Here is an 18228-nt window from a genome sequence, read left to right as displayed (position 1 = left end):
TTAGTCAGGGTTCCTCAGCTGTGACACAAACTGTGTGTGTGTGCAGCATCTATCTGAGCTGCTCACAAGGCCCCTGGGGGACTTGCTGGACAAGGAGAACCAATGTGAACATGAAGCCCATGCTGCCTATGCCATGAGCAATAAAGTCTTTTGTATCCAAAAAAAACAATAAAAACTTGGGGAAAAAAATTTAAAAAATCAATATAACTACCATTAAATGTTGGTATATACTCCCCCATATAGGTTTTTATGATAGCTTTATTAAGGTATAATTCATATACCAAACAATTCACCCACTTAGAGTATACAATTCAATGGGTTTTAGTATATTGAGTTCTGCAACCATCACCATAATCAATTTTAGGACATTTTCATCACTCCAATGAGAAAACCCCACATCCATTAGCAATCGCTCCACATTTCTCCCCAACCACCTCACCATCCTCCCTCCACACCCCAGCCCTAGGCAACCACTGATCTATTTTCTGTCTCAACAGAATTGCCTATTCTGGATATTTCATATAAATTGAACTGCACAATATGTAGTCTTTTGAAACTGGATTCTTTCATGCAGCATAACGTTTTCAAGATTCATCCATGCTGTAGCATGTATTAGTACTTCATTCCTTTTTACTGCCAAGTAGTATTCCATTAGATAGATAGATACATAGATAGATAGATAGATAGATAGATAGATAGACAGACAGACAAATAGATAGATAGATAGAAGGTAGCTATTTTGTTTTGTTTATTCCTCAGCTGATGGATATTTGAGTTGTTTCCACTTTTTGTCTATTATTAATAATGCCACAATAAACATTCAAGTAAAATTTTTTGTGTAGATACATGTTTTCATTTCTCTTAAGTATATACCTAGGAATGCAATTGTTGAATCTTGTAACTCCATGGTCGATAAATTTTTATGATACAGATTTTTACATCTCCTGAACCCCACCCCTGCCCACCACAGAAATCTCTAAAGCAAAGAATTCAATTATGGAGAAAAAGTATCCTCCGCCCCAAAATTTGGTTGCAATTATCAATTACACAGAAGCTCTAAATCAATATACAGTTGATCCTTAAACAACACAGGTTTGAACTGCATGAGTCCACTTTTATATGGATTGTTTCCAATAAATATGTTGGTAATTTTTTCGGAAGTTTTTTGACAATTTGATAAAACTCACAGACAAACCACCCTTTCCTAATCCTCCTGCTCCTCAGCCTACTCAGTGTGAAGACAACAAGGATGAAGACCTTTGGGGTGGTCCAGTCCCACTTAATAAATGGTAAATGTATTTTATCTTCCTTATGATTTTGTTAAGAACATGTTTTTCTCTAGTTTACTTTATTATACAAATATAGTATATAATACATGTAACATACAAAATATGTGTTGACCAATGGTTTATGTTACTGGCAAGGCTTCTGGTCAACAGTGGGCTATGAGAAGTTAAGCTTCGGTAGAATTAACTTTGACTCACATGAATTCTTGACTGCAGGGGATTGGTGCCCCTAATCCAAGTTGTTCAAGGGTTAATTGCATTTTTAAATTGAAGTCAGGGCATAATTTTCCTAAGTTAATCAATGGCTTGAATAAAATTAAGCAAGTCATCTTTCAAAGACATAAACAAAATTCCATTTTTATCAAACTTAGATTCTACTTCAACTCAAGAAACTAACTTTTAGCTATATTTTCAAGATCATTGCAATTCCATTAGAATACTTAGTTGAGTTTAATACTTGTTGTTTCTCTCTAGCCTGCTTATCTGACTAAGCTAGAATAAAGTATCTATATTAGATATGAATCAAATGTGCTGCATCTAGGTGAGCTCCGGGGAACCTCCGAGTCGTAAGCTCAAACATACAGTGGGTTCAACCTGATGATTTCTAAAGTTCTTTCCAGGTCAAACCATGATTCTTTAATCCTTTGATAAACCAAGTGGTGAGGAGAATTTTTATTTATGTGTGAGAAAATACAGATATTTTTATAATATACAAAATGAGTATCATATCATCATGATATCCTATCTGTATCCTTGTCCCTTTAATGATGAAGATTGCTCTTTTCTGTGACAAGGAGAAGAAAGAGGACTGGCAAAGTCAGTCACTAAGGGAAATACAGAAAAGGCTGAATTGCTCTGTAAAATGCAGCCATAAAAAAGAGAATAAGTTCATGTCCTTTGCAGGGACATGGATGAAGCTGGAAACCATCATTCTCAGCAAACTAGCACAGGAACAGAAAACCAAACACCGCATGTTCTCACTCATAAGTGGGAGTTGAACAAAGTAGACACAGGGAGGGGAACATCACACACCAGGGCCTGTCAGGGGGGTGGGGGGCTAGGGGAGGGATAGCATTGGGAGAAATATCTAATGTAGATGACAGGTTGATGGGTGCAGCAAGCAACTATGGCATGTGTATACCTATGTAATAAACCTGCACGTTCTCCACATGCATCCCAGAACTTAATAATAATAATAATAAATGAAAGCAACAATTACAAATCATTTCCTGGGGCTGTGTATGATTTTCTTGTTGAAAATGCCAAAAATACCCTGCTTCTAGGAAAAAAATATTTATCAAGTCCTTGACCAGATATTCCACATGAGAGTCAAGGTAGAGCTGTGTATGCAAGTAAATGATCAGCTCTGCAGAACGGCCTGCCTAGTACTGCTGTCTTAAGTCCCCAACACCCAAGTCCCAGCTGTCCTGGCTTAAAGGACCTATATCTTGATATTTGGACTATCTGCAACAGTTCTCCTAAAATGCCCTTGTGTTAGAGTGTCTCAAACGAAAAATCTTGGAAACAATACTTTGTGTGGATAAAAGCCCTATTGTTTTCCCAGTCATATCTCACAGGCGATATTCAAATAAGGCGAATCCACCACACAACTCTCTCTACGTTTCACAAACCAAAGCACAGAGGGAAGTGCTGCACCCCAGCCTACAGAATGCTCAAGCAAAATATCTGCTGACTTCTAGTCACCATGACATGAATGGCTAGGTCCTGGTATCTCAAAACACATATCTTTACCATTGAATCCACCATAGGCATGTGTTATATAACTTGCACTCATGATTAGACATCATTCAGTAAACATTCACTATGTTCAATACTGGGCAAGGAGCTTTATCCGTACTTCCTCACTGAAGTAAGTATTAAATGACACCCCACCTCCACCCCTACCCCATCATTTTTCACAAAAGCAAACAGCCTAATCACTTGCATTATGCTCAAAAAGCCAGCTCACCACAGAGCTGAGGTTTTTAGCAAAGTCAGCTTATTACTGACATGTGTCATTGAGACATGTCTGTGCACGCGGGTCATAAGGACATGAGAGAGATGAACCATTTGGAATAGGGCATTTCAAGGTAATGTTTCCAATGTTTGTGCTTTTTCTATCCCCCAAATGCTGGAGAGAACTCTAGACCAGCAGTCCAGACAAAAAATAGATCAGTCCTCTACTCTATAGGGGTAGTGGTAGTCTGTAGTGTGGTCGGTAAGGGAGTGGACTCTTCACCTGAGTTCTGATGGCCTGGGCCAGTATCACCTCAGGTAAGTTACATAACCTTTCTGTGCTTCCGCTTCCACATGCATAAAGTGGGGAGGGTTGATTCCTGACTCCCAGAAATGCCCCTCCCCATGACCGCAGGTATGAGTGCTCCATGAGTGTATAGACTTAACTCAGGTTGTGCCTAATGCCTAGAACAATACCCAGCATATAGCAGGTGCTAACAAATGCTTGAATGAAATTAAATGCAAGCAAACTCCTTGAGGGCAAAGGTTTTTTCTCCTTGCCATTTTGTTTTTTTGGTTACTGCCAAGAACAGTAGCTGGTAAAAAGTGATGGGCAGTCAACACATATTTACTGAATGGATGGATAAGGAAATGGGCCTAAGGACACATGTCCAGGTGTCCTGCCTGAATCTTGCATTTGGACCAACGGCCTCTTCTGCCTCCCACACAGTATCACGATGGGGAAGCCCCTTTGAGCCTGGTGAGAGTGGCTGCCTCCACCCTGAAGGAAATAATTTTGCCCTCTCTCTCCTTGGTGATTGTAACACATGTTCCAATCCCAACTCCCTATTTCCTTGTCAATGAAAATGTGGAAGATGATTTATTGGGAGAAGCCAACAAAGTAACAAATGAGTGACACCAAGTTAAGACAGTTAGCAAATGTAGAGAGTTTTGAATGACGAAATAATTTTTTAAGCGGATTCATACAGTGGCAAACGGTATTGTAGTCATTCTCAGGTTGTGTTATAGTCCAGTAGACACCAGGCAGGCAATAGCCTCCCATGTGATATCAAGAATTGAAGTGGGATGTCGGAGGAGGTGTGGATGATCTGGAATATTCAAGATGACTGTGAACAGTTTGAAAAATTCTTCCTTGCACCTCTCTAGTGTGCGTATTACTGGACTAACAGATGGTGGGAACCAGGTAATAGTGAAAATGGAGGACATAAGATCTAGAGAGGGAGGTGCCACAGAGCTGAGGAAGAACAACATTTTCAAAGTACCTTCCACAGACCATTTCTATGAGAGGTTGAGAACTGCAAAAAAAAGGACTCTTGTGTGATCAGTTAATTTAGAGAACTGCTAAGTTAAACAAGATTATATAGGTTTCTTGACTTACTAAAGCCCACAAAACATTAAATGCATTATAAATCTCAAACGTGGGAGTTTCATATACAGTAGCCCCCGCCATCAGGGATTTCATGTTCTACGGCTTTGATTACCTGCAGTTGACTTCAGTCCAAAAATACTAAATAGAAAATTCCAGAAATAATTCCTACGTTTTTTAAATTGCAGACCATTCTTGAGTAGTATGATGAAATCTCATGATATCTCATTCCTTCCCACCAGGAAAGTGAATTATTTCATTGTCCAGTGTCCTTATGCTGCCTACGCTACCTGCCCATTAGTCTTTTAGTAGCTCTTAGTTATCAGATCAACTGTTTCAATATGGCAGTGCTTATGTCCAAGTAACCTTATTTTACTTACCAATGACCCCAAAGCACAAGAGTAGTGATACTTGCATATTGTTATAATTGTTCTACTTTATTAGTAGTTATCATTGTTAATCTTTACTATGCCTAATTTATAAATTAAACTTTGTAATAGGTGTGTATGTATAGAAAAAAAGCATAGTATATATAAAGTTCAGTATTATCCAGGGTTGCAGGTATCCACTAGAAATCTTGGAACTTATCCCCCAAAGATAAAAAGGAACTACTGCACAGCATTTTCTACTTATTTGGCCAAAGAATCCTTATTTTTCAAAATATCTTCCAAGATCAGTGTTCTGTACAATGTTCTTTGGAAAGCCTAGGACAGAGAGATCAAATAAGGATAAGAAGGCAAGGGGAAAATATGGAGCCAGGTTTTTGATTAATACTAATAATTAGCTTATTAATATGAGCATATTAAAATAAGATGACTTTTTGGCCATTCGATTCATTTGAAATAATGTCCCATTATTCTGAGAGTACAACTAGAATCGTGAAACTATAGAAGCATAACTGGATCATAGGCAATAATAAAACCATTTATCACACTCACAGAGACAGCAAAGTTAATGTCCAGGCTAGAATTACTATAGTCTTTTAATTAATAACAGCTACAGATATAAGCTTAGAGTTTCCCCCCTACTACGCATTGTCCCAGAGGGAACAGAAAATATAATCTACTAAGAATCTTCTAATAGATTTCAAAGTGGAGGTTTGCTTTAGGGTTTTTTTTTTTTTTAAGAGGGAGCTCTTAGGCTCAAAATGTTTTGTTTTTTCAGTTGAGTCTCCTCCAGACTCATGAATGGACACAAACTGATTGAATGTTTCCACTTCAGTTGAATATTGCCCTCTGCTGGAATATGCATACAATTTCTAGTATTCTTTCAAGGGTAGACAAATACAAAAGCATTGTCTAGATTCAAGGGCTATAAAGTATACCTACTAACTATTTGGAGTCAGAGGGCTTGGATTTCTGTCCAAATTCTTGTGCTTATTGGTTGAGTAATTTCAGTCAAATTGGCAGCCACGTATATTACCTTGACTGCCCCAAACACCTGTCAAATTCAACTTGTCTAAAATTGAACATATATTGTCACAATTCTGCTTCCTGGAAGGCCCATCCCACCCAGCGCCACACCCCAGGAATGGAGGCACCATCCTTCTCCTTTACCACTGACAGCCAATCAGATCCTACACTTTCAGGACCACACTTGCGTGTCCCCACCTCTCCCATCTTGTCACACGGCTGTAGGGCAGATCCTCTTCTGCGTCGCTTTCAGCAGCCCCCTGGCTGGTCCCTGTCTTCCACTAGGCCTCTCCCATCCATTCCCCATACTCCCACCAAAGTGAACTTTAAAACACTTCCCAGAGCTGTCAGGGTAGAATTCTAACAACTTGCCTCATGTAGAGCCGTGCCAATCTGCCTACTTCTTAAGCCTATGTTCTTGGCATCACTGCCACCACCATACAGAAGCACACACACACAACACACACACACACACCCCCTATATTCCACGGCTTCAAAATGAGCTGCATTTTCCCCAGTGCATCATTTGGCTCAGGACTTTGTATTGCATGTAGAATTCCCTTCCCTCCATTAGATCACGGCTCCAGGGCCACTTCTTCCCGGAAGCTTTCCCTGACCACTCCACTGTCACAGTCTACAGCATGCTAATAAACAGAGCTACTTGCAAATATCTCCTGTAACAATTATCATACCATGCCATGAGAGCTTGTTTTTCTGCCCCAACCTCAAACTGTAAGCCCCTTAAGAACAACCTGGAATTAAAGTACTCCTTTAGACCTCAGTGTTCTAAATTAATTTGAAGGTAGAATACAAGAAGAAAAGTTTGCAAGAGGATTTTTTAAAATCAGAAGTTGATTTTAAAAAAGAAAAAGGGTAGAGGCTTAAATAAGCAACAAGGTAACATAAAAATGCAGTCAGCATTGCCACAGGCACTTGTAATCAAGTGCCCAGAAACTTAGCTCCAAGTTTATCAGAAAGCTAGAAGTAAGAAACCTGATCAGCCACAGGTACAGCAGTAAAAGCGAGCTGAGCCGGGCACTCAGGCGAAGCTGCGTTCCCAATACAAAAGAAGAAAGAGCTTTCTCCTGCAGGTCTTCAAGGAGAAAGCACAAAGTAACCCACCACCTTGTTGGGCAGCAGGGTCAACAGTGGCTCCCTCAACACAGCCAGTAGCAAGTGTCACCCACAGGGGAGAATAGTAAAGGCAATTCCCTGGGGTTCCAAGCAGGTGCAGTCTGAGGAGGAGGCTCAGCTGCTCAGGCTTAACCCAGGAACATATGCAGTCAGGATGGGCCACACAGAGTCAGCAACTCACCAGAAATATGCCTTCTCTAAGATTACTTTTTTTTTTTTTTTTTTTGAGATGGAGTCTCGCTGTGTCACCCAGGCTGGAATGCAGCGGCGCGATCTCAGCTCACTGCAACCTCGCCTCCCAGGTTCAAGCAATTCTCTTGTCTCAGCCTCCCAAGTAGCTGGGATTACAGGTGCACACCACCACGCCTTGCTAATTTTTGTATTTTTAGTAAAGACGGGGTTTTGCCATGTTGGTCAGGCTGGTCTTGAACCCCCGACCTCAGGTGATCCACCTGCCTCGGCCTCCCAAAGTGCTGGGATTACAGGCATGAGCCACCGTGCCCAGCCAAGACTACTTTTTAACAAACATGCAGGTAAAGAGTTTAAGATCATAGTACCTGACAAAATACCTAGAATCCAACTCTTTTGTGAGGCCAGTTAAAAGCAGAATCAAAAGGATTGACCAGCTATTAACATTGGTGGCTTAGGAACAAGGGCCTTGTTGGATTTTTCCTCCTAGCCCCAGCATGAAGCTTGGTGGTTCTCAACCCTATCAGACCTATGCCTTTTACATTAACAGGTATTTTGTGTTGCTCCCTTCACTATCTTGAAATTAAGTTAGTAGATCACATAACTCTACCCCCTAGATACATACAACCTTATCTTTATGTATAATTAAAAATAAAAATCAATACAATATCCTAACTAAAATATGAAGCAAATGGAGAGGAACTGATAAGAAGATAATATGTATTTCAATACATAAAACTTTTGCCCTAACTACCCTAGGAGACGCACTAATGTGGTTAGATTTTTGCAACCACTGGGTTTCGAAAACACACAATCAGGATTTATTCCAGACAAGAAATACTGGAATATGCAAAAATATGCTTCCTAGAATAAAAACTTCTGTTTATTACTACAACTTACTAAAAGACCAAAATTATTTGCACATGCAAAAGCAGAAGTCACCTGAAATGAAGTAAGAATTGCATGCCTAGATAAACTGTCAAGTTGGGGAAAATGAGGAATGATGATGTTCTGCAAATGAGCTAGGTACTATGCACAAGTGGGGTGTCCGAATGATTCCATGTGGCACGTTGTGGAATAGAGTAGGAACAATGTAGCATAAAAAATATATCTTCTTTTATGAACTTCCACCACGAGTAGAATCGCACATGCCGTCTCTGAATCACCATCAGAACTGTAAACAGCTGTACAGGACAACTCTTAGTTGCATAGGACTGTACATTGATGAACATCCAGCAGCCCTGGTGCCTCAGTTCTAAATGCCAGTGGTGCCCCCCAACCCTCATGATGACAAAAACTCCATGACTTCCAGAGTATCCTTGCTAAGCAAACAGTAGGAGATCCACAAAGGTGGAAGGAACTAAAGAACAAATGGTTGAACGAAGGACTCAATGAATGTACAAACTGAATGAGGAAAACAATCAGAATGTCAAGAGAGCATCCTGAAGATCAGGAATGAGAGAGGACCTGGCCCCGGTCCCAGCAAACAGCACTCAGGACATCCCAGTTACATAGAGAGTGGAAACAAACAGTATACTTCATTTCATGCTATCCGAGGACCCAGGGGCTTTGCTGTATCCCACACCCCTAACCTTGGCTCTGAGCCCCTTGGTTCCTGGCCAGCTTCACCACACACTTCAATGGACTGGTTAGCTTGTTGGTCCGGAGCACTTTCTGGCTGCCCTAAGTGGGAAAGGAGCATGCGTACCTTCTTCAGTTTCTGCACCGCTGGAGGGCATAGCTGTTCTTTCCTCTGGCCTGGTTTCTTGCTCAAAGGCCTAGGAAACAATGGGGGAAAAACAAGAAAGCACAGAAAACCATTTGAGGTTTCAGATATACAACAAAGAGGCAAAAGTCACTATCAACGATCTCAGAGCTAGGAGGTTGGGAAATAGTGGGTGGGTGAATATATGGGAGAACATATAGCCAGCACCCCAGGAGGAGGGTGAGCAAAATCAGGAGAAACTCCAAGGCAGGGGCCAAAATTGTCCCTGCCACTAATCTTTTATTGCTTCTGCAGGTCACACCAAGCAGAAGGTTCTCAGGAATATCATGCAGAATATCACCAGAAACAGAACCAAAAATCTTGACGCCAGAGAGAAGGGCTTCTGGTCTGTGCATCTGCCACCTGGAGCAGACCAAATCCACATCCTAAGACATAGGAATATCAGAGGACCAGGTGAGGGGCTAGGACCATGATCACAAGGAATATCCAGGATGACCATGGGTCCTGCGCCACAGGTTGGCACACACTGGTGCAGGCTGGCCCTGGGTGAAACTAAGTTGATGAGCCTTCCAAAAGGCTTTAGCAAAAAGTTGCCCTCTTGGGACCATCCGAATTTTCTTTTGACAGATTCCCCACAGCCAGTGAAAATGTGAAGAAACACAGAATTATGTATTGATGTGCCGAATAGTAAACCAGCCCAAGATGGCCCCAGCACAGGTTCTGAAATCAATCATCAGTATACTTGGGCAGGTAATCACATGACTGACATAGGTCTCTTATCCCCTTGGGTGTATCATTAAGACCCGTGGTGCTTCATTCTTTGACTATTTAGGAACAATGCCCTGCAGCCAGAGTAAAAGGAATGTAAAAAATATATACAATTTAGCAAACCCAGAAACAGGCAGGGAGCAACAAGTGCCTGGTCACCCACCCTCCATGGGCTGTTAAGTCACCCCAGTCCCACCTCCAGGACACCATGTTCTCTCCTAAGGCCCACCATGGAATGAGTGGCTGGACCAGAGCAGGTCCATATTAAGGGGTAGTGAGGAGATGGCTGCATGAGCACCCATGGATGGAAGAGGGGTCACCACACAGGCTCAAGGCCCCATGTGTCTACCTGGGCTGAACCTTAGCCCCGATCCCCCTGTCTTTCAATGAAGAGAGTTGCCAAGCCTGTGTGAGAAAAGAACATCAGGCAATGCTGGTTTCTGATTACACAACAAAACTTGAAATAAGGAAATGCTATTTTCTCTTGAAAATAGAATATATTCAAACTTAATTTTTATCCTTATAAGTAATTTTGAATATACCTTTAAAAACTTAAATTTCCTAGTTGCTTATTAATTTTAGCCAAGCTCTAGAGTAGAATTATCAGCATTCGGATTGTTATGATGAAATAACTAAAAAGTGATTAAAAGGCATGGCTACAGTTTGCTTATTATTTAATTTCCTAATATTCTGTCTTTACGGTTTGGATATTTAGCACCACCTTCCATTTTAACATTTAATGTTTATTAGAAACTGTCAGGCCATCACTGTCAACTGAAATACAGTATGAAAGCACCAACCCTTTACAACTCTGAACAAGTATGACTTCTGACTGGGTTCACCTGGAGAGCTCTTATATATCGTAAAGCAAACTCAGGTTTCCACAGCAAGGTTTTACTGTCATTGTTCTACAGGACTACAAATAACTAAGCAACGCCCAAATCCAGAGACTAAACATATCTCCTTGGAGAAGACTGAATATGGGCTGTAGTTCAGTGAGAACAGATCAGTCACTCAAATCAAAGTCACCATCTATAGCTGTCATATCAAAACGGACTTTTAGATAAGATTCAATAAAGCATGAATCTTTTATACAAAATCTATATGTAATCTCATAATATTTATTATCCAAAGTTGTAAAGCTTTAGTGTGGACAACCTATAAAGTAACTATCACCTGCTTACATTTAAAATAATATCTAACCAAGTAATATGCACCACAAAAAAATTTAGATTAGAATACAATAGAATCACTTTGTCAGGCAAGTAACAACATCTTTGGATGTCATAAAGAATCTCTCAGCCCTTCCTTCTTGGTTTCTCTGCTCACTAACAGCCATATACCTCAAGAAAGGAAGGAAAAAGAGGGATGTGGAAACTTGAAACATAAGGCCATTCCACTTCACTGATTCTTGTATCAGGTGTTTTTCATAAGATGGAAATCTCATAGAAACCGGAGAACCATCTCCATTTGGCCTTTGTGATTATGAAGTCCACTACAATAAATTATTGAGGTATCTAGATTTACTCATCATAAATCTTCCCCAAGGTCATCAGTATTATCTCAAACGTATATGAGAAATCACAAATGTAGCCTAAGACTTTAGAGGATTTTATAATGAAGCAAACATTCAATAGAGTTTGTTCTGTTCTTTTCAGGATAGTCACCAAGTGCCACGCCGCTGTCTGAGCATGTCTTCCGAGGAAAGGCATTTGGCTGAGCTCTGTCCCCCCGGAACTGATGCATGGCAAAACCAAGTGTCTGCCCAGCCGGAATAACCACCACTTGGTGCTTTGGTGAGAAACCACAATGATGGCTGAGCGCATGCCACTGTGCCCAGCTAATTTTTGTATTTTTAGTAGAGACGAGGTTTCACCATGTTGGCCAGATTGGTCTCGATTTCCTGGCCTCATGATCCACCCACCTCGGCCTCCCAAAGTGCCGGGATTACAGGCATGAGCCACCGTGCCCAGCTGGCTTGAGTAGTTTTAAATGACAAGCATCCTTAAAAGACGACCCTTATTCTGTATATACTGTATGTGATGCTGTATGTCAGAAAATTACAAACCAAATTCCCTAAAACCTAGCAAAGAGAGAAAGATCATACTCTGAAGACCATGTTTTATTTTAACTGTTTAAATAAAACTCTATATGGAGTAAGCCAATAATAATCTTTGTTTGATACATAACATTTTTGGCTTATTTCAATTATATGAATTATATGAATAATTATTTCAATTACATGAAGCAAATATTCTACAAAAGCTGAACCTGTGGTCAATGATAATATTGGTTTTCTAAGTTGACTTTTTACTCTGTAAAGCCTAAATAGTCATGAGACCTGTGCCTTGTGAAGCAATGTGCTTGAGAACACAGGAGGCCACAGGATCTGGTGAGTGTGTCCATTAGACCCCGGAGCACTGCCAACTAGATTGACTCAAGCCCCATTACTCAAAATAACACTTTGATTAATCATAATTAAAAGATGGAAATATTCTTAGTATTCTTTCAAAATCTACCAAAAAAAAAAAAAAAGAGAGATAAAGTTGAAATGTTTTAAACCCTGAGATGGGCATGCTATGATAGCACTCAAAGGTGGGGTTTGGACCATGATGGGAAGGGGAAAACCTCTTTGGAAAAGAACTAGGTTTTTACCTGTTTCCATTCAAGTAGAATCTGTACTGGCTTCTGTACTGGATTCTGCACTGGAACAAATGCTTAGCTACATTTGAGCAATACGAAAATCCGGGAGTAGATATTATACATGTAAGATAGCCCTAAATGTAACTGCTTTAGATAATAATTATAATACAATCAATACATTAAGAGAAAATATCCAATATTAAAGTATTAAAAGCCAACTATGGAAAGGCTCAGAAAAGAAAATGAAAATATTATACAAACTACTACAAAATATATAATAATCTTCATTCTACTGATCTAATGCAGTTTCCAATTTCATGTCCCCCAAGGTTTCATTAAAAAAAAGTCCTACCCCCAAAAAACACTGTTCTCATAATAAGAAATTGATGCCTGCATTCTCTGAAGCATGCATTATTGTATGCCAGGATCACTGTGTACAAACCTTGACAAGAAAGGCTCTATCCCAAAAGTATTTCCGGAAGAGTTTAATATCTGCCTCCAACAAATGCTCAGCTGTGTGGTTAAGGGTCAGGGTCAGCGTTTCCGATGAGTGAATGTAATGCAAGGAGGCTTCTTCACTGAGCTGCACTCGGGAGAAGCTCGGCGACCATCTGCCCTGAAAACTGAAACAACACAAATCAAAACCCACACAGAGCTTCAAAGACACCAGCCCCAGGATCCCAGCACTTAGGATCACTGCCCCGATCTTACAAATCCAACTGGCAAAATGATCCTTGAAAGTCACCTACATGCAATAAAATACATAAGATCATGAAAACAGATACTAACATAGCCACCTTTCTTTTTCCACCTAGAGAAGAAGTCTATTGAAAACCACTGACATATACTACATACTTTAAAGGTTTACATAAAGAATGAAACGGTACTGAATTTTAAACACAGTACTTTACCTCAACATTTCATTCGCCTTTTAATCTGAAAAGATGCCTCTCACTTTACCGGGGCTACCTGTAGTAGAACAAATTAGCTGGCAGCCAATGGTTTATTAGGTGATTACTGTGGAAACAGATATGCTCTCCAGGGAACATGGTGAGGTTTGGATGTTATAAACAAGTGAGATATTCATAACACATGGTACCATTGTTGTAAATCCTTTCTTATGCAAATTAAAACATGCACAAATTTGATCATGTTGTATTTCTGAATACACTCATACATAAAGGAACGACATTTCCACCTAAATTCTTGACTATATACTTATTTTCTGTTGTATCTTGGCTGAGAACATTTGTACATTTGTAAATTACATGTAGGCTTCATGGTTAGTATTGCAATATTTTGGATGGCTTATAACATCCTGTAAGAGTAACAGTAAAGAAACCTCAAAGGGAAATATTAATGTTCTTGGATTACAGCACACCTCAACATGTCATTTCCCACCAGATTGTTTCCAGATTCCTCAATTCACAGAACTAGCTCTATGCCCCTTTCCTCTTTTAACATGACCTTATTTTGTTAATGAATGCTTGCTTTACAAAAATATGGTATATTTCCAATGAAGTATATGTTATCTCCATCAGATGGAGTGACAAAAAGAGATCCATAAAGAACAGGTGTACTCTAAGTCTTGGGGGACCTCTCCAAACTCTTGACACTCATTACTGGCAAGGACTCCAGAAGTTTCCAGAAAACAACTCCCCATGCCAGTAACAAGTCACTGAGATGAATGGTCTCTGAACCTGAGCAATAAGGTCATTGCTGTTAATTTAGAATATGGAAGCTCTATTATCATATCACCAGAATTTAGCTTACAGTCTACTTCTAATCCCATCCATGAATGGATTTATTAGACCTAGAAACTTTTTAAACATGTATCGTCTTGTCTTGGACACAGTAAAAAGATATAAAGCTACCAACAGATGAATGTGCCTCTAGGACCTCAGTGGAACACAGAACTGTTCACAATGAATGAGTCAAAGGAAGTGTTCTTGCCTTGCCCTTTTTAGCCAAGGAAGTGGGGTCATGTTAAAACAAGGAAAAGGACAATTCCCTCCAGATAGGCTTGCCCCTTGGTTGATGGTCATTTGATCAAATTAGAAAAAAAAATAAACAAAAAGCTCTGATTTAATGTCCACTTATGTACTACATAACCATAAATTAATTACACGGAGTTCCATGAGCCAAACAAGAAAAGCCAGTCCATCTGAACATGCCACGTAATAATACTGTAATAATATTTAATATTTATGTAGCATTTACTCTAACAATGGTTAATATTTATGTAGCATGTTATAATTTTCAATGTACTTTCCCATTTATACTTTGGTTTTTTACCACATTAAGTAAAAAAAAATCACTATATATGAATCCATCTTTCATAAGCTAAGAATAATGACTGACCTGAACCATTCTAAGTAACCAACAACACACTCATTATTCAATGGAAGTGTTGATACCCTCTTTAACATAGATAACATTATAGTTTACAAATTATTTTCTTTACACTATTTCATCAGACCATACTGACCATCACATTGGTTAAATCATACCATAGCATTTGTCTGTTATTCATTGATACAAAAAAAATTTATATCATTTCAACAAATATTATATGCTGGACATTGTACTAGAGTATTGCAGTGGGTAAAACAGAAATAGTCCCAGACCTCAAATGATTAAGAGATATATATGAAACACATGATCACATAATTATAAATTAATATTATGAATTAGTCATAATGTTACTCATACTTAACATTGTGAATTAATCATAATCATCAAAGAGAATAACACAGAAGGGGGTGACATTTAAGCTGAAATCTAAATGCTAGCATTTCCCCAATTTTTTTCATTATCACTCGTTTCAGAGCCTTTTGAGACCTTTTTTCCTGTCTCACCCTCATGAAACATTAATACCAATTACATCAATATATCTGTTTATATGGTCTACGTATGTGCATGAGAGCTAACAGTAAAACATAAACCAACATTAGCTTGTGATTTGGTTATTTCCATTTTTCTATAATGCTTGGCCAACTTTACAGAAATAGATTAAGAGAGAGACTATCAAGTAGCTAAACTCACTTTGTGACATCTTCCACCAGCTTGGAGTGTCCGCCACGTAAAGCTAAGTCTAATGGTGTGGCACCGTCTTCGTTAGGTAAAGCTAAGGCCTGGACTCCCCCCGGGAGACACAAGAAGAACTGGGAAAGCTTAGCCAGGCCCCATCTCATAGCCAGGTGTAGAAGAGATTCTCTGTGAGAAGATACTGAAGAGGAAAAAACACATACCATATTAATTCCTCCATTTACAAAGTTTGTTTTACACATTTTATCAAAGGGACAATGTATTTAGACATAATAAGAATGTCAGAGTTGGAAGAAATTAACAATGGCACCTAATTGCTATATCTCATTTTACAAATTTGGAGAGTTCAAGAGGTTTGTGAATGGCCAGGTAGGCAGTAGGTGCTGGGGCCAGGTCCGCTCAGCACAGGTAGAGCGTTCTTTCCACCTACTGCATTACACATTCACGTCCTCTTTCACTAGACATGCAGTGCAGTCATCTAGGGAAGCAGGTTCTAGGAAAAGACCATTCTTTGAAAACAGACACTTGTTGATATGCAGAGAGTTCCTTGAGGAGATCCTGCTGCTCAGGCAGGGAGGCTCTCAGAGGCCAAGGCTGTAGAGGGACCTCCGTGTCCACCCTTTGTCCTCAACGCTGCTCCTCCCCTGATGAGAAGCAGTAACAGAAATGGCTTCATATGGGTCGTTCTCAAACTTCACAGCAGTGCTTTTACCCATCTACTAAATCCCTGAGATTATGTCAATATTGTCAAAGCCACCCCAATGCGCTGCTCAGGAAGCTCGGCCTGTAAGGCCCCTGCACAGAGGGCCCTTGGTCGGTCCGTGTGCGTCAGCTCCACTGTGGTGTTGGCCACTCTCCGTTATCATCTTCCAGGAAGAGGGGTCCTTGAGGTATTTTATGCCCAATATCTAGCATAGTGTCTGGCAAACGAAAGCTATTGAGCATTTGTGGCATTGCATGGCAATTGGCTGTTAAAATCTCTACAGTTTGTGTATGTTTAAATTACTTAGTTTGAATAGTCTATACATTGAATTGTTCACTTTAAAATGGACACTGAGAACAAAATGACCTACTTCTCCACAGTTTCCTGTCCATATTAACACTATTTTACTATTCCATTATCTTCATTAGCACGATTTTACTATTCCAGGAGCCACTTGCCCAGGCAAATGAATGATTGCTCATTATAGGAACCTTCCGCAAGACTAACCAACTGTTCAGTAGAAACCAACAAAATGCAGTTTAAACCCTAAAAGCAATCCTAACTACGTTATGATCCTTCCCAAGTCCTGATCAAGCTTCTTCCCTGTCCAACATGCCCCGCCCACCACCATCCCCAACATTAAAAGACCCTTATAAGGCCGGGCATGGTGGTTCATGCCTGTAATCCCAGCACTTTGGGAGGCCAATGTGGGAGAATCACTTGAGCCCAGGAGCTCAAGACAAGCCTGGTGAATGTGGTAAAACCCACTCTCTGCAAAAAATACAAAAATTAAACTGGCATGGTGGCACTCGCCTGTGGTTCCAGCTAATCAGCAGGCTGAGGTGGGAGGATCGCTTGAGCCCAGGAGGCAGAGGTTGCAGTGAGTGGAGATTACACCACTGCACTCCAACCTGGGCCACAAAGTGAGGCCCTGTCTCAAAAAAAAAGACCCTCATTAAGCCAAACTTCAAGTTCTCAGTAAATTCTCACCTCACTGCTCCCCCTTCAAGACACCTCTAAGGCCCTGTGGAGGTTGTGTTCTCCCATACCATAGTAGCCAATAAACTCAACTTTGTCTTACCAGCAGGCTGTGATAATGATGATATTTGGGAAGCCAGGTTTCTACAAAGCTCTAATTTGAAACAATTAGAAGGAAACACTCCACCATAAATGAATGCAAAAAAAAAAGGCTTAGTTTAAATTTTTAATTGTTTATATATCTATATCTATAGAGATATAGGTATCTAGATCAATGAATGCAAGGCATTATACTTACAATATGTAAATGAACTCATCACAGTGAAACGCCACCAACTTACCAGTATATTTGCTCTATCAGTCATCTGTGTGACACAGAACATATTCCCCCAGTAAAACAACATTCAAAATACCAAAATATCTAAAAACAGACAAGGCAATACATTCCTGCCAGACATTTGTTTAATATACTTGATATCTTCAGCTTTATGAAAATTGAAAGAACTATGTTAGCTATTACAGAACTTATCTTTGACTATTTTATCCTTTAACTTTTGACCATTATACTCCTTTGATTAAAAAGTAAGGTTTTTGTTTTTAGATTCCCAGCAGGGTATCTAAAATGTTGGATAATATTTGCATTTTTCTTCCTTTTTAAGTAATAACCAGGAAGAGACTTGTTAGGATCAGGTAACAAATATACATATGCATACATATGTGCATGTGTACTCTCCAACACAGGAAAACCTGTCAGCATGAGATATTAACCAGGCATACTAGGATGGAATTTCTTTCTTTTTTTCTTTTTTTTTTTTTTTTTTTTTGAGATGGAGTCGTACTCTGTTGCCCAGGCTGGAATGCAGTGGTGCAATTTTGGCTCACTGCAACCTCTGCCTCCCAGTTTCAAGCGACTCTCCTGCTTCAGCCTCCTGAGTAGCTAGGATTACAGGCACATGCCATTGCCCTCAGCTAATTTTTGTATTTTTAGTAGAGATGGG

At 39.8% G+C, this 18228-nt stretch overlaps 1 protein-coding gene across 3 annotated transcripts in view; it reads right to left on the bottom strand.

The window, feature by feature from the left end:
- The window catches only part of ARHGEF28 (Rho guanine nucleotide exchange factor 28), a 311888-nt gene that overhangs the window by 146076 nt on the left and 147584 nt on the right, over positions 1-18228 (bottom strand). For all 3 annotated transcript variants that reach the window (XM_015451604.4, XM_005557142.5, XM_005557143.5), the window contains 3 exons: positions 15547-15730; positions 12944-13124; positions 9073-9142 (listed from right to left, as the gene is read on the bottom strand). In XM_015451604.4, the coding sequence (XP_015307090.3) occupies positions 9073-9142; positions 12944-13124; positions 15547-15730 (435 nt within the window). The remainder of the gene's footprint in view (positions 1-9072; positions 9143-12943; positions 13125-15546; positions 15731-18228) is intronic.

The sequence above is a fragment of the Macaca fascicularis genome, chromosome 6, assembly GCF_037993035.2.
Source record: "Macaca fascicularis isolate 582-1 chromosome 6, T2T-MFA8v1.1".
In the NCBI taxonomy this organism is placed as follows: Eukaryota; Metazoa; Chordata; class Mammalia; order Primates; family Cercopithecidae; genus Macaca; species Macaca fascicularis.
The sequence above is the reverse complement of the archived record's forward strand: the minus strand, read 5'-3'. Positions and strand labels throughout refer to the sequence as shown.